Source organism: Sinocyclocheilus anshuiensis, unplaced genomic scaffold (genome assembly GCF_001515605.1).
Source record: "Sinocyclocheilus anshuiensis isolate Anshui unplaced genomic scaffold, SAMN03320099.WGS_v1.1 scaffold615, whole genome shotgun sequence".
Classification (NCBI taxonomy): domain Eukaryota; kingdom Metazoa; phylum Chordata; class Actinopteri; order Cypriniformes; family Cyprinidae; genus Sinocyclocheilus; species Sinocyclocheilus anshuiensis.
Genome location: NW_015552647.1, coordinates 1,792,548 through 1,808,232, shown reverse-complemented (window position 1 = coordinate 1,808,232; position 15,685 = coordinate 1,792,548). Strand labels below are relative to the sequence as shown.

General features: G+C 36.6%; 1 protein-coding gene across 2 annotated transcripts in view; it reads right to left on the bottom strand.

The window, feature by feature from the left end:
• Positions 1-15,685, bottom strand: part of cntn4 (contactin 4) — a 145,173-nt gene that overhangs the window by 23,558 nt on the left and 105,930 nt on the right. For both annotated transcript variants that reach the window (XM_016458592.1, XM_016458590.1), the window contains exon 12: positions 2,790-2,917. In XM_016458592.1, coding sequence (XP_016314078.1) covers positions 2,790-2,917 — 128 coding nt within the window. The remainder of the gene's footprint in view (positions 1-2,789; positions 2,918-15,685) is intronic.

The window sequence follows — 15,685 nt, the reverse complement described above, 5'->3', positions numbered from 1 at the left end:
ATAATATATATATATATATATATATATATATATATATATATACACATACACATATGTTTTACTCTACATACATTTCCATTTATTAATTTAAATACATTTTCCAATTTATTTTTACAGAGAAGAATAAAGCAGGTCCAAGCAGGTGAACAAGCTTAAAATGAATTAAATCGTCTATAAAGTTCACATATAATAATAGACATTTTAGAAGCTATCCATACAGTACCAATTTGATTAAATTTATATGTGTACAAACAAATACAAATACTAATGAGATTGTGTTTTTGCAGAACACAAGGTTTCTGCTTCCCTCAAAAGTTGTCACCAGTAGTTTTGACTGTATGGTATAATTATGGATTTTCTTTGCTGATGCAGCATGTGTACACCCATCTGACACACTGATGGAGATAAAATGGAGGTTGACATACAGCTGCCAGTGGCGTATCACTTCAGTTGACATGTTTGGCAAGTGAAAAGCGCCCAGCGTCAATTAATCTATCTATCAATCGTGTTTAAGGTCCTTTGACCCAGTCCATCTATCTATAAATGCCATTTACTCACACCATGTTGCCCTGCGTCATGTCAATATCTTGATAACATAATATATATGAATATAAAATGAAGGGGATTCAATATTTATTGAGTTTTTGATGGATCTCCCCTTGACATGCAATGATTTAGGGTTGATTAATGGTTGACAAAGGTTAATAAAGTAGACTAAAACGTCACACTTAAGGCACAAGAAAACCTGCGGTTTGAGAAATTGTTCACTTTTAAAAGAACTTTAAATGCAGAGGTTTTTATAGACCCGTAACTTTGCTTTCTGCAGGATCACATTAAAATGAACCTCCTGAATGTTGGTTAAGGACTTCTATTTAAAATGGTTGGAAAACTCTTTTACTAAGTGCTTCTGATAGATGTGCATGAAAAGACTGGGTTGTGCATCAGTAAGGAGTCTAATTATTTTTGTGTATGATCTGTAAAGATAAAATGATACAGGGTGGTGGCCAGAATGCTACTTATCTTAAATAAATGAACTATAATATGAAGAAAAAGCACTATTAGGACAAAAGGAATTTTCCCTGAGGAGTTTAGGTAAAATCGTGTTTCACAGTTGCACTTTTGATTTTATCCCTCAGTAAAAATTACAGAGCAAATTAGTCGCTGTTCTTCAGCCACCCTGGGCGACCTCTGAAAAATCGAATCCTGACCACATAGAAATATCTGTGATTTTGGTATATTATTTTTTCACAGCCCTTCTCCTCATTTATTTTGATCTTCACCAAATACTGTAACTAAAGCTAAATTTGTCGTTGTGCTGTCTGCTTCACCTTCATTATGAATTTTTGCCAAATTTCTGAGCAACTAACTGTTGGTGGTTCACGTACTGCTGGCATCCCATCCAATTTAAAAACAGAATTAAATCAAAAAGGAGAGTCCGGACTGCTCAAAACGGCCTTAATTAATTCCTTCCCTTACAGCATAAGGTTACAATTAATCACATATGTGATTTATTTCAGTGGGTTTACAACCTTCTGCAATGCCCAGACACTCCCATCTTCAGGGTTGCGCAAAATTCAGAACTGAAGAATTAGTCTCTTAAAGTCTCTTAATAAGTTGGAAATGAATTGGCAAAACCCTATGGACAGTTGAATTAGAATTTGAATTACATCTGAAACTGAAGGATGTCCAGCCAAGATTTAAGTTTGTCTTTTCGACTTAAAAACTGCAGCTAATGTACTTAACTTCAGAATGTGTTTGAATTAGTGCTGTCAAATGATTAATCGCAATTAATCGCATCCAAAATAAAAGTTTGTTTACATAATATATGTGTGTGTACTGTGTATATTTATTATGTATATATAAATGCACACACATACATGTATATATGAAAAAAATATTTGCATGTATAAATATATATATATATATATATATATATACACATAAATATAAATATTTAATATATAAAATTTTTCTTAAATCTATGCATGGATGTGTGTGCATTAATATATAATAAATATACACAATACACACACATATAAAATGTAAACACAAACTTTTATTTTCGATTAATCGATTAATCGCTTGACAACACTAGTTTTAATTTTATATAGTTTTAATTCAAATTCGAATTGCAAGTATGCATCCTGTTTGACGCCTACATTCAAATGAAAATTTCAATTCTGACACAAACTTGCAATTCTCACAAAACCCATCATTACAGACCCCAATTCCATCCGAATCCCTAGATGGAATCAGAGTCATCCTGTCTTATTAACTGTAACTCAAATGCTGTTTAGAAAACGAATCCGCCCCCACATATTGCTCAAAGGAAAGAGGAAGAAAGAGAGCGATGAGGGAGGTAAAACACACACGTTGCAGAGGGTATGGAGACCTCCACTGAGTTGAGCTTACATCCTGAAAATCCCCCCAGCCTTAGAACACTCCTAAGTGAACATGCTCGGCAGTGCAAACCCACCTCTCATTCATATTTAATACAGCATAATAACTCACTGCTCCAGTGACTCAAAACAAGTGTGATCTGGGTCCCTCCAGGTTCCCCGTGCTGCTGTTCTGACACTGCTCTCCTTCATCTCATTAGGAAATAAAAGGATTCCACTTGGCTAAGATCAGATAGCTTTGGAAGGTATATACTACTTAGCTATAAAACAGATGTGCGGTGGATGTATGATGCAGAATGTCCTGTATAAAACCAAATATCCAATAAATATACAGCAGAAGATGCTATATTATCCTCAGAGACTCCAAAATAACTGAATTGAAGCAAATACCTTTAACAAGCATGTTCCCTGAGCTGCTGGCCTCGCCAAACTGGTTACGGGCAACACACGTGTACGTGCCAGCGTCCGATTTGGTGACGTTGGATATCCGAAGGCTTCCAATCTCCAATATAGCAATTCTGCAATGCAAACAGACACACACACACACGATAATATTACTTCAGAGTGCTTCTGCGACTTCAAACCAACAATCAACAAAAGCAATTTATTTTTTGACAGGATAAAAGTAAGACGACAGGTTTTGCAGATATTTAAGACTTGAGACTTCTGGAGAGATTTTAAGTGTGTGATGCAAGACGATCTAGATGTTCTTACAGAGACCGTTTCAGAGGAAAAGCGTGCAATTTTGGGACAGTTTTGAAGGTTTTTCAGCCTTTGCACATTGCTAAGACTCCTTTGTCTTGTCAGATCTCAAATCCCCACCTTCAACAAACTGCTGTCAACATGTTTTAAGAGGAATAAGAGTGGCACTGAAATGCCCACAAAGAAAGAAAATTGTTGGAAGAAGTATTTGGACAAGTCTAACGCTGCTGGGATATTTTCCATAAGCCATTTAAAATGATATTCAAATACTGATCCTTGAACCGGAATCAAACCGATGTAAATTTTAACACCTGTTTTTATGTAGGTCAATTAAAAAATCAGTTCAAAAATTCAAATACGAAATGATCTTTTCACAATAATGGCGTTTAAACCATGTAGTGCATATGCACATAAAAGGGTCTTAAAAACACACCGTCAAAGATAAAACGCATGATGTGGAGACCTTGAGGATGAAGGAGAAAAATAGGGAGGGCTTCATTAATTCATGATGGCATTCTAATTATTCTATCCACGATACTCAAGAAGGAGTGAGCCATAAGCAAGTTATACAAGATAATGTTATGAGGGTGCATAAAAAAATAAAATGATGGAGGAAAACAAAAACATGGTGCCATATTATAGATGGTACTATTTTGAAAAGCTGTGATAGCTTGGGGAAGAGATGTTTAATTGGTGTGGACTAAACATTGAATATAAATAATCAATTTCCACAAACTGTGGATTTCATTAATGACTCTGGGGGGACCCCAATAAATAATATATTTCTAATTAACACTTTTGAAGTGTGGAAAATGTCATAATAATTGGTAAACACATTGTAAAAGAGAGAAAAGAAAAAATGGCTAAAACATACAATGGTCAGATATGATGTTTCCTGCACACAAGCACAAAATGGACAATCACATATTATTTGAGCTTCACTAACATGCAGATAAAATCAAGCATACACCCATGCAATGTTCTTACACAAGCATTTTCAGTAGAATAGAGTGTACCGAACAGCTCAGTGATTTTTCACATGACACTGTCATAGGATGGCACTAGTAAAATGTGTTTACCGAGTGTGAAGAACTTGACTAGCCTGCACAAAGCCCAGACATGAACTCCACTGAACACCTTTGGGATGAATTGGAACATCAGTTTCTGACCTCAGTGCCTAGAAAATCCCTGCAACATCTAGCGGAAAGCCTTCAGTGTCTGTCACACATCTTTTACCTTAGTGGAAAATTTCTGTTAAAAGTTTGGTTGGTAAGAAAGTTTTAATGATATTGAATAAAGTTTCTTATGCTAACCAAGCCTTATTATTATTATTTTTTAAATATAAAAAGTACAGTAAAAACAGTAATACTGTGAAATATTGACTAAAATATTGACTATTTTTTTTATTTTAGTATATTTTAAAATCTAATTTATTTCTACAATGGCAAAGCTGTATTTTCAGCATCATTACACCGGCTCAGTGTCACATGATCCTTCAGAAATCATTTTAATATGCTGATTTGCTGCTCAAGAAACATTTCTCATCAGCGTTGAAGATAATTGTGCTCCTTAATATTTTTATGGAAACCCATGATACATTTTCTTCACGCTTCCTTGATGAATATAAAGTTCAAAAGAACAGCATTTATTTGAAACAGATCATTATAAACGTCTTTACTGTTCCTTTTGATCAATGCACACTTGCCGAATAGAGTATTTATTTTTAACTGACCCTAAACTTTTGAATGGTAGCACATATATAATCACAGACAAAAAGTAAACCAGAACATCAAGAACACAACAATTGCAGGTCACAACAAAGCAGGTTAAATACAGTTTATCAATGATAGCGGTGACGTTTTTCCCTTCTTCCCTTTCTCCCTGGCTCCTCCGTTATGCACCCTACCTCCAGAGACTACCAACATATAGGCCAGCACATTGTCTTATCTAGATCAAGGAATGACCTGCTTTTGTGCAGCTCTCCTGCATTTGCAGCTGTTGGTGATGTTTTAAGAGTTATGAGATACATTTGTTTGCCCATCTCTTTATAATGCTACTCTCCCTGTCTCTTTCAACCTTCAGACAATTCTTACAGAGAAAAGTACTTTGACATATGGAGGATGAGTGTGGATTTCAAATACTGGTGTCGGAAAACAAAGTGAGGCCACCAGCAATGAAAAACCACAATATCTCAATTGTTTTTCTTAGACAGCAATTCCAGGAGAAAGTCACTGATTTCTCAGGCTTTTATCCTGAGATCATTTTATCACCTAACTTTTATGCCCTGACTCACTTTTATCTCATATGGTTCCGATAAAATTGCTGACGAGTTCTCAAAAATATTTCAAACTGCTCAGGTTTGCCAAGATACCAGCAAACAATAGACAGAGATCTTAATACAAATGCAAACATTTCTGTTGATCAAATATTCAGCATATGTGTCCATTTTTGTTTCTCCTAAGAAAAATTTAGAAGCAACATTCGAGTAAAAGTTGATATCTAAATTTAAAACTCCTTTAAGTTTCTTTAAGCAACATCTGAGCTTCATCTTTCCATCATCAGGGTATTCTGGTGTCTCCAGCAGGCTTTTTTAACTTGTTTAACCAGCAAAATTTGGCTACGCTGATCCACCAGCAGTAGCATTAACCAGTATAAGCTAGCATGAAAATTCCTAAGCTAATATCTTCAGCAGAGTAAGCAAACCTGACATATTCATTCTGACATTGATGGGTTCAAACAGATGAGACTCCTAAGGTTGGTGGTGCAGTCTGTGGTCTTCAACATACTCAGAGAGCATCTATTCTTGGACAAGCACACCAGCACCCACCATCCAGCCTGAATGAACGAAGACCTATCAATAATTCACCAGCGAGATGAACCTGAGTGCTGGTCTCCTCATCTCCTATTCGTAACAGCTAATAAGGACAGCTGCAAATCTCTTAGTAGGATACAAGCCTGTATGACACAGCGCTGGTGAGCAGTTTAAAGAGAGGCACTATGTTGCAGGGAATTCTCAAATCTCCCCAGAAGTGTACTTAGAGTTGGTACAAAGACAACTATGCCACTGAGGCAAAAGCGAGCTATTATACCCTTTTATGTTTTGCTGGGGAAGACAGATAGGAGGCATTATTTAGAGGCATCCTGTAGGAGCTTTCCTCTGGAAATCACAAACTGGACAGTGTAGGCTAATTACTTGTTGACTCCTCTGGCTGTTTTCTGGCCAAAAGTCTATGCCAGAAAGCTCTGTGAATTGTCCTAAATTATAATTTATTTACTGATGAATTGGTTAATGCCCCTCTTGGGTCTCTTTTTAATTTTTTTTTTGTAAGAATGGGACAATACTAAAGGCATAATTCTCAAAATCTTGTAATGCATGAAGGAACATGACCTTAATATTTGTTAGTATATTCTTTTTCATTTCAAAACATTTGCTTCTGAAATGGAAGCATGAGTGGAATAATAACAATTCTGTTGACTTTGTTGAGGCATTTGTAGTCTGAGAGCATCACTGAATCAACTTCAACAAGCTCTTAAACACGCTCTTCAGAATTTCTTCCACTTAACGCTAGGTCAAATAGAACTTAAACAAGGTGAAATAAAAATATCCTGTTACACTGAATATTTTATTCACCAATTTGCATTCAAAAATGAGGAAATTTAGGAAATTGGAATTTGTAATTATGATTCCATCAATAATCAAATATTTGAAGTAACAAGAATTCCATCCCTGTTTTCACAAATAAAACAATTAGCAATTTTTTGTTGGTATATATGATCTAAATATAGTCTAAATATAAATGTAAAAATATCCTAAATATAAACCAGAATAATAAAAAGTGTAAACAAGAACAACAACATAGTAATAATATTTTTTTATAAAATTGATAAATTAGAATAAAATAAAAGTGGCATTCCTGAATGAATCAATGTTATGACCAAATTAATTCAGTTGAGTGAATGACTCACTTGTTGCCACCTACTAGTGTGCTGATGTAGTATATAAACCTTGAACAAATAAATAATAAAAAATACATAGAAATTTTTTTTAAAGTATGCAAAATATTAAAGGGGTCATATGATGCGATTTCAATGTTTCCTTTCTCTTTGGGCTTTCACCGTGGACGAAGCGGAGTCCAGCCCGGGGTCGTCACATGTGGTTGCCGCAAGCCCGCCGGCCGCGGCTCACTCGAGGCCTCCGGCCTCCGCTCACTCTTGCCCGCCGTGTGTGACTAGAAGGACCAGATAGGTCGTTTTATCCTCCAAATGGGGCACGAGGGTTGACCCAAACGTGAAGGGCTGATCTATGTTGAGGGCTAATACCCTAAAGAGGGGTGTGAGAGAGCTCCTGGCGTTACTTAGATGGATCATGTGTCCATATCTCAGTATGCCTTCTGCTGGGAAGCGCCTTTGATAAACTGACGACCTTGTCAGTTGGATAAATAAACCGGGGGTGGCAGAAACAGGTCATTTCAGATCACGCTCTGTCAAGAGATCTGTTTATGGGAAGCCACCTTGATGAGCGCACCTCTACTTTCGACTCCTCAACCCCAAGGTTAGTCGGCAATTACTGCCACACGAGAAAAAAAAAAGAGCCTTCCGATGAGTTTCGCCGTTATCACTAGAACAACAGAGCAATCACTTGTTGGTCAAGGGAAAAAGAGGAGAGGGGAAAAATGGGACATTGGAAAGGTTGTCTTCTGACACTTTTCCAATAGCCAGGTAATTGATATTGATTTTGTTTTGTGTATACGAGTCAATGGTTCTTAAGACATAACATTCATTATCGCCGCATCTGACACTCACATAACCGTGTCAAACTTTTACAATTACAGCATCTATCCGGTCTGACTTACTGTGGTATAGTTGCATTTATAATGCAGGCCATATCGATTAAATTCACAATAAATCATAAATACGGAGAAAGACATTGATTTCTATGAGATACACTGATATATAAAGGCAAAACTATGAAGTAAATCCAATGTGCCGTGAGCTCAACATCTCTAATATGCTCCAAATTTGGGGCGTATTTACAAGAGAAACCGCTGAAACTGGCTCATAGAATTCACCCGTGGTTTTTATCTAAGTCTTTGCGACGGGCATTATTTGGTTTGTCAGTCAGAGACGGCTCTTGGGTTTAATAATGCGGGTGTCGCTCACTCTGCGGGTGTCCAAAGGGCTTGGCAATTCAGATATAATGGGAGTGATAAGAAATGACTGACAGAAGCATCTGGACACCTAGCCGAGCTCAAAGAGAAGGCGTTTTAGACAACCAGCTATGTACAATAGTGTTATCCTCCTTACGGTATTAAAATAGCAAAGGAACGGTGGAGTTGCGAGCTAAAGCGGCTGTGACATTTCCTGCGAGCGCTTGGCACGTTGACCCCTCGTCTCTGGGGGACCAGCTTTAAGTTTCCATGGCAATGTGGAGATTTGTAAAAATGAAAAAGGAAGAGAGGAAGTATTAATCTCTATTTTTGTAAACCCAAAATACACAGGTGCCAAATTTATATTCGAGCCACAGAGCTGAGTGTCAGCGGCGACATCAAGATACATTCCCTGTAGAGAATCATTTGCGACGTATGCTGGTACTTTTTTCCCCACCTTAAAAGGAGGCTTGCATTGCCTTCCCACTTATCCTGAGGTAATTTTCTTAACACATTCAACGCTGTTCAATTATTCAATGTGCTGATTTAGTATGGGTACATTCGGCTCTTGCCATTCCACAAGATAATTCTGTCATTTCTCAGCACGAAATAAATCAACACGTCACCAGCTGGCGTAATAATTTAGCTTCAAATCAGTTGTGTGAGAAATGGACTTAAATAATGTGCACGGAAATATGTTATGCTCTGCTTTAAGCCACTCATATTCTACATATAAAATAAATCACTGATTTATGAGAAACAAACTAAACCTGCCATTAGCTTTGAAAAAAGGCACATTTCCACTTTTAAACTTAAATACAAGTTAAATGAAACATTATTATGTCCTGAAACTTCTCATAGATGTTCATACTTTTTTCAGTACCATTAGATATGATGTATATATATACAGTGGGTACGGAAAGTATCTTCATTGGCCAAAAAATGAACTTTTCACAAAAACAACAACAACAAATGTCACTGTTTTTTGATCCTGACACAAAATGAGCAGCTAACATTAATCGACTAATCATATCAGCAGCACATGTGAAAGTGTGAACGAGTACTAGTCAGGTGAAATCACTATCATACTAAACAGATTGTAAAAGCAGACTGATTGCTATAAAAGGAGGGAAGATGCGCTTCCAATCATTGCGTTCTTGTTAGCAATGGTTACCTCCAAAGAAACACGTGTAGCCATCAGCGCTTTGCATCAAAATGACCTCACATGCAAGGAAATTGCTACAAGAATATTGCACCTGAAAGAACCATTTATCGTATCATCAAGCACTTCAAGGAGAGAGGTTCGACTGCAGTGAAGAAGTCTTCAGGACCAAAGTTATTTTCTCTGATGAAGCTCCCTTCTGACTGTTTGGGACATCTGGAAAATCTATAGTTCGGAGAAGAAAAGGTGAATGCTACCATGAGTCCTGTGACGTGCCAACAGTGAAGCATCCTGAGACCATCCCCACGTGTGGGGTTGCTTTTCAACCAAGGGAGTGGGCCCTCTCATAATTCTTCCCAGAAACACTGCCTATATCCAGCATGCCAGAGCGAATTGCAGAGGTTATGAAGAACAAGGGTCAACACTGTAAATGTTGACTCATTATATTTTTTGCCAATAAAAGCCTTTAAAACGTATATGCTTATCAGTATACCATAGAAACATGTGGAAAACAATCTACAAATACTGAAGCAGCAAACTTTGCAAATCACAAAATTTATGTCACTGCCAAAACTTTTGGCCATGACTGTATATATATATATATATATATATATGTATGAATGTTATACACTGCCAACAGTTTGGTTGAGCAGTTCAACAGTTTGGGGTCTATAATTTTATTCAGCAAGTACCTAAATTAAATTGATCAAACATTACAATAAAGACATTTATAATGTTACAAAGGATATTTATATAAAATAAATGGTGTTCTTCTGTCATATAAATACTGTTTTCATCATTTATGATAATAATAATAATTAGAATTGTTTCTAAAGGCTGCTGAAAATTCAGCTTTGCCTTCACAGGAATAACTTACATTTGACAATATATAAAAAAAGAAAAAAGTATTTTCAATTGTAGTAATATTTCACAATATTACCATTTTTCCTGTATATTTGATCAAATAAATGCAGCCTTGGTGAGCATTAGTGACTTGGTGCTTTTTTCAAAAACAATTAAAAATATTACTGACAACCTCTAAACAGTAATGTATGTTAAATCCATTAAACAAATTGTAAAGAAATTATTTGGGATTTTTAGATAATTGCCTTCATCTTAAGGTTCTATAAGTATCAAGCAAAAGAACAAAATGTGATACATTTAAAATGTGTGTAAAAACCTAGTTTTCAATCTGACTGTGGTGACAGTTTGAAATCAGTTTAACTCTATCCTTTTGACTCAACTGATTCATTGATCAAAGTGAATGCTAAATTTGTCAATACATACTAAATGCTAAATATTTGACACATTATTTTTATATGGTATTCAGCAGACAAGAAAAACACATTTTGTGAGAAAATGAAAGCAGCAGGACATGTTTAACAAATGAATCCAAAACAATTCCATAGCATAAACGTACACTTTTCATTTCAGTATCTTGTTTTGTTCCAGTACTCAGATTAAATATAATAATAACAGACACAGAGGAACACAAAAATCCCCAAACAGAAACAAAAATGAAAATACATGAAAATTGTATCATTTCATGTTTGCAGTGCAAGGCATATTTCCAGTAGTAAGCGAGGCTTTTAATTTCAGCAATATCTATCCCCAGGGTCAGCAGCTGCAGAGAAACAGTGTTTATCAGGGCCAAACACTGTGGGCTTGTGGGTGTACGCAAACCGGGCTCCTTTAATCACAAATGGCTCTTCAGCTTCATTCTTTCAGACTGATATTCATCTCTCTTTTTCTCACACTCATATGCACACAATTCCTTCTAGGAATAAAAAGCAACACACATGTGCAGCCCGAAATGTGTGAAGGGACCAAGATGGATTACTGGTGCTGCGCTGGCACATTCGTTCTTTGAAAAATGATTTTAGCCTCCAGTCCCCCAAGATAAAACTAGTCCCGCAGAGTCTAACATGGCACTTAGACTAGTAAAGAGCGCGCCAAACTAATCACGGCCAAATCTCTGCATCCATTTGCATTCTGGTTGAGTTTTATTTCACCAAATTAAACTAATTTCCCCTGAAGAGAGTTATTACTGCGGTGAAAAGGAAGGGGATTCATAAAAGTCTGAAACCGCAAGTGAAAACGCTTATATTTTGCATTTTTCGAATTGAATACACACTTCACATTAAGAATTATCAATTTGAGTGAAAACAAGAACATTTGACCTTTTGTACAAAGCAGCTCAAAGTGATGCGTGACGAAAAATAATGCAAAATCTTAAATATTTACTTGTTTAAGTCTATTTAAAATGTCCTTTCAGGTTTAAATGTAAAGAAATAAATTCAGATTTTCAAATATGGTTTCAGACATTTGCAACCCAATGTATATTTAAGAAAAATGTCAAAAAATACCTTTTTTCATACTAATTGTTCCATAGAGAATTTAATTAAAGCTGTGCATCAATTGTGTGAGACTGCAAACATAACATTAGTGGCAATCGATGTGCTGTCCACCATCTTGATTGACCAATTGTCTGCCGTGCAAATCTATACCTATAGATTAACTGTGGCACGGCCGCGCCACACGGCATATCAAATTATGCTCTGCTAGTTAAAGAGTCTTTTAGCCAACATTAGCAAAACACAGCCATAGGAGGTTAAGTAAATGACATTCTATTTAAAGGGGCAGGTAATATGTTGATAGAGACCCTCTATGGTTGGGTTTTAACCAAGAATTTGAAGCTTTGGGGCATGTTCCAGATCTCCGCTGGTGGGCCCATTCCCCTTCAAATGACATTCCGCTGACTGACACCACCTAATTTCCCCTGGTGAGAGAGGAATATGAAATTAAAATTAACCATATGAGCTGGCAACACAACAGTTTAGGCGGATGAGCCTTAAGGTGAGCTAATGAGGAAAATGTATTCGGTATTTATTTTTTGGCTGTGAGAAATGCTCTGTTTTACGGCGGCATCATGTTCAATCTTTCTGTCCATGAGACGGCAAGTTCCAAACAGGTGTTCAATTAGATTAAAAAGAGGGAAAAAACAGAACAATGGTCTTCGGCGTGGAAAAAAAAAACCTGAATGCGACATCGAAGAATAGTAAACAAGTTTATTTTTTAATAAATGCAACAGCATGTTGCCTACATTGTGTATTTTTACCATGGTTATTATCTTAAAACACCTGGTTCTGGATGGTTAAGGCGACACGTCAAAGACCTCAGCGCTCAAATTCAGATGCTTTTAAGCATTAGACTGAAAATCAAGTTAAAGCTTAATTCTACAATAACAAGATAAGGGAAAGTGGGCTTAATTAGATAAGTAAACGGATCCCGGCCCTCAAACGTGTTCTATATCAGCAATGGCAGCAGCTGTGCTTGCCTCCACAACCTCTCCTATATGGAGCTTTCTGAATTGATATTGCGCCGCCCTTCATTCACCTGCACCGCAGCCTTCAGTGGCAGACGCGCTTTTAAATGGAAATCATCCTGACAAGCAATCACTTCATAGAGTGTACTCATCCCACTCCTCCAAGCTTTTCTGCTTCATCTTTCGCTCTCGCTCTGCAAAGACACCGACCGCATCTACAAGTGGGAAGTTAACTCAACATTAGTGTGTTACCACAAGACGGTCGGCATACAGTTTTATATATTTGTATAATTATGTTCACGAAAAACAGGTCACAGGCCAAAATCAAACAAACAAAATAATTATACTAGAAAAAAGATAATATAGAAAACGAAGCCTATTTTAGAACCACTGTGACATGTTTTTATGACAATTAAGCACATGAATATCTAGGATAGTGTGTGTGTGTGATATAGTTTTACCTATAATAACTTCAATAAATTAACACTTTTTTAACGTTTAAAAAAATTCTCTCTTTGTATGGTGTTTATTCTTCTCTTTTTTATTGCGCTGCTGTTTCACGTGAAACTTTTTCTTTGGGTGTTTAATTAAGGAACAATCCAATCAAAGTCTATTTTTTTGTCAGAAATAATTACTGTAATGTCTGGACATTTTATGGCTGATTATGTTGATTCTCATTATCTCTTATTTTTATATACATTAATCATTTAAACCAGTACAACGGTATTAAAGGCAGTACAAAAATCAAGCGTAGCGTTAGTTCAGGCAGGTCACGTTAGTCAAGCTCGCATCAGCTGACTCTCAGCTTATACCCATCAACCTATAGGAATACGACACCTATCTAAGTATTCATATATAAGGTCCCTCAGTATTATCAGCAGTTTTCGCATTGCTCAATAGCTAATTACCCTCCTCCATCCCCAACTCCTCCTCTGTCAGTCGGGATTCAGCCTTCTGATACTCCTTTGGGGGGGGGTTATTTCTGCTCTCATCCATGCTAGGCTGCATGGATGCGCAGGGAGTTCTTGCCCAGAACAGAACCATACCGCCAATCCAAACTGTATGCTAATTGTCAATCATATTTGACGATAGTGGTCCTGACAGAAATACTACTTTAATGTATAAATAACTTTAAAAAAAATTTTAGCATGGGAATTGGTTGAATTATGTTTCTTGCCATAAAAATAATGTCGCAATGCATACAGTATATTATAAAATAATATAATTTCTTATTTATTTCTTCTGATTTTGGAGTGCAGTTATTTTGAGATTTGCCCATATGTACATTTGGTCCTGGTTTTCCCGTCTACTTTCTCCTCAATAGTCCACAACCAGAAATTTCATGAAGATCAAAAGAAGACAGTCCAAATTTCCCCCAAAACCCATTCCATCATATATACCAGGCAACCTTTCATCTTCTTCAAAAGGCTATTCTTTGAGAGAGGGCAATTTCAGACACACAGCTTTGTGAAAAAAGAGAGTCAACTCTCCATTAGTTTGTCTTTTACAAATTATGCCTCCACAGAAAACCTTTGATCCTTTGTGTTAACTTAAATTCGTACATCTAATATTGTCCCCTAGTACCAAACGTGTACAGATTTCAGATCACGAATCAGTTAATGAATCACCTTTCCTGTCTGAAACCACAGGCAACCCTTTGTTCAAATACATATGTGTGTCTAATATTATGTTCAATGCAATTAAATAATTTGTTATTAATAAAAAAACCCTGCACAACCAGCAGACCACACAGACACATAGTGGCTGAAATTGTATCTAACAACTAGCCACTGTTAATAACCTCCCTTGGGCTGCACCGAGCCGCACACAACCTTATTATATCCTACTGTTTGTTAAACAAGTGCACATCAGCACAGCACAGGCAAAAATTAGCTGTCAACTCAACCGCCATGACTGTACACTATTGCACAGCAGTCATGTACAATCAACTCAAAATCAGCTTCGGAAACATGCACTCGGGCGCAGCAAAGTCAGTTCGAAAACATCAGCCCATCTGCTGACCTGTCCTACCTAAAACAGCTGATTGTATATCTAGAACAAATCCCCTGCCCTATCTCCTTTATTTATGTGTTTCTCCTATGGGTATTATTTATTTTACTGCAGTGTACGACTTTCAAAAGGTGTGCGATTCAGAAGTTGCCACTATCTTCTTATGCAAAAAAAGAAATCCATCCTGCCATTTCAGCAGCATTCTGGCCACCGATGTCATTGATGTAGTAGACATCAAGTGATGAACCAGCACAGTAAAATTGTATCTAACAACTAGCCACTGTTAATAACCTCCCTTGGGCTGCACCGAGCCGCACACAACCTTATTATATCCTACTGTTTGTTAAACAAGTGCACATCAGCACAGGCAACAATTAGCGGTCAACCCGACACTATTGCACAGCAGTCATGTACAATCAACTCTAAATCAGCTTCGGAAACATGCACTCTGGCGCAGCAAAGTCAGCTCGAAAACATCAGCCCATCCGCTGACCTGTCCTACCTAAAACAGCTGATAGTATATCTAGAACAAATCCCCTGCCCTATCTCCTTTATTTATGTGTTTCTCCTATGGGTATTATTTATTTTACTGCAGTGTACGACTTTCAAAAGGTGTGCGATTCAGAAGTTGCCACTATCTTCTTATGCAAAAAAAGAAATCCATCCTGCCATTTCAGCAGCATTCTGGCCACCGATGTCATTGATGTAGTAGACATCAAGTGATGAACCAGCACAGTACCAACATTGTTTATTCTAAAAAAAAAAAAAACTACATAAAAATATTTAGTAATCTATCTCAGTTCAAATACTGCTTTAATGTATAAATACATTTTAATATATACAATTGTAAACATTTTAAATACAGTTGTACAAAAATATTACTTATAAATATATGAATTTTATTTTTTAAATAATTTGTACTGCTTATACTGCATATATA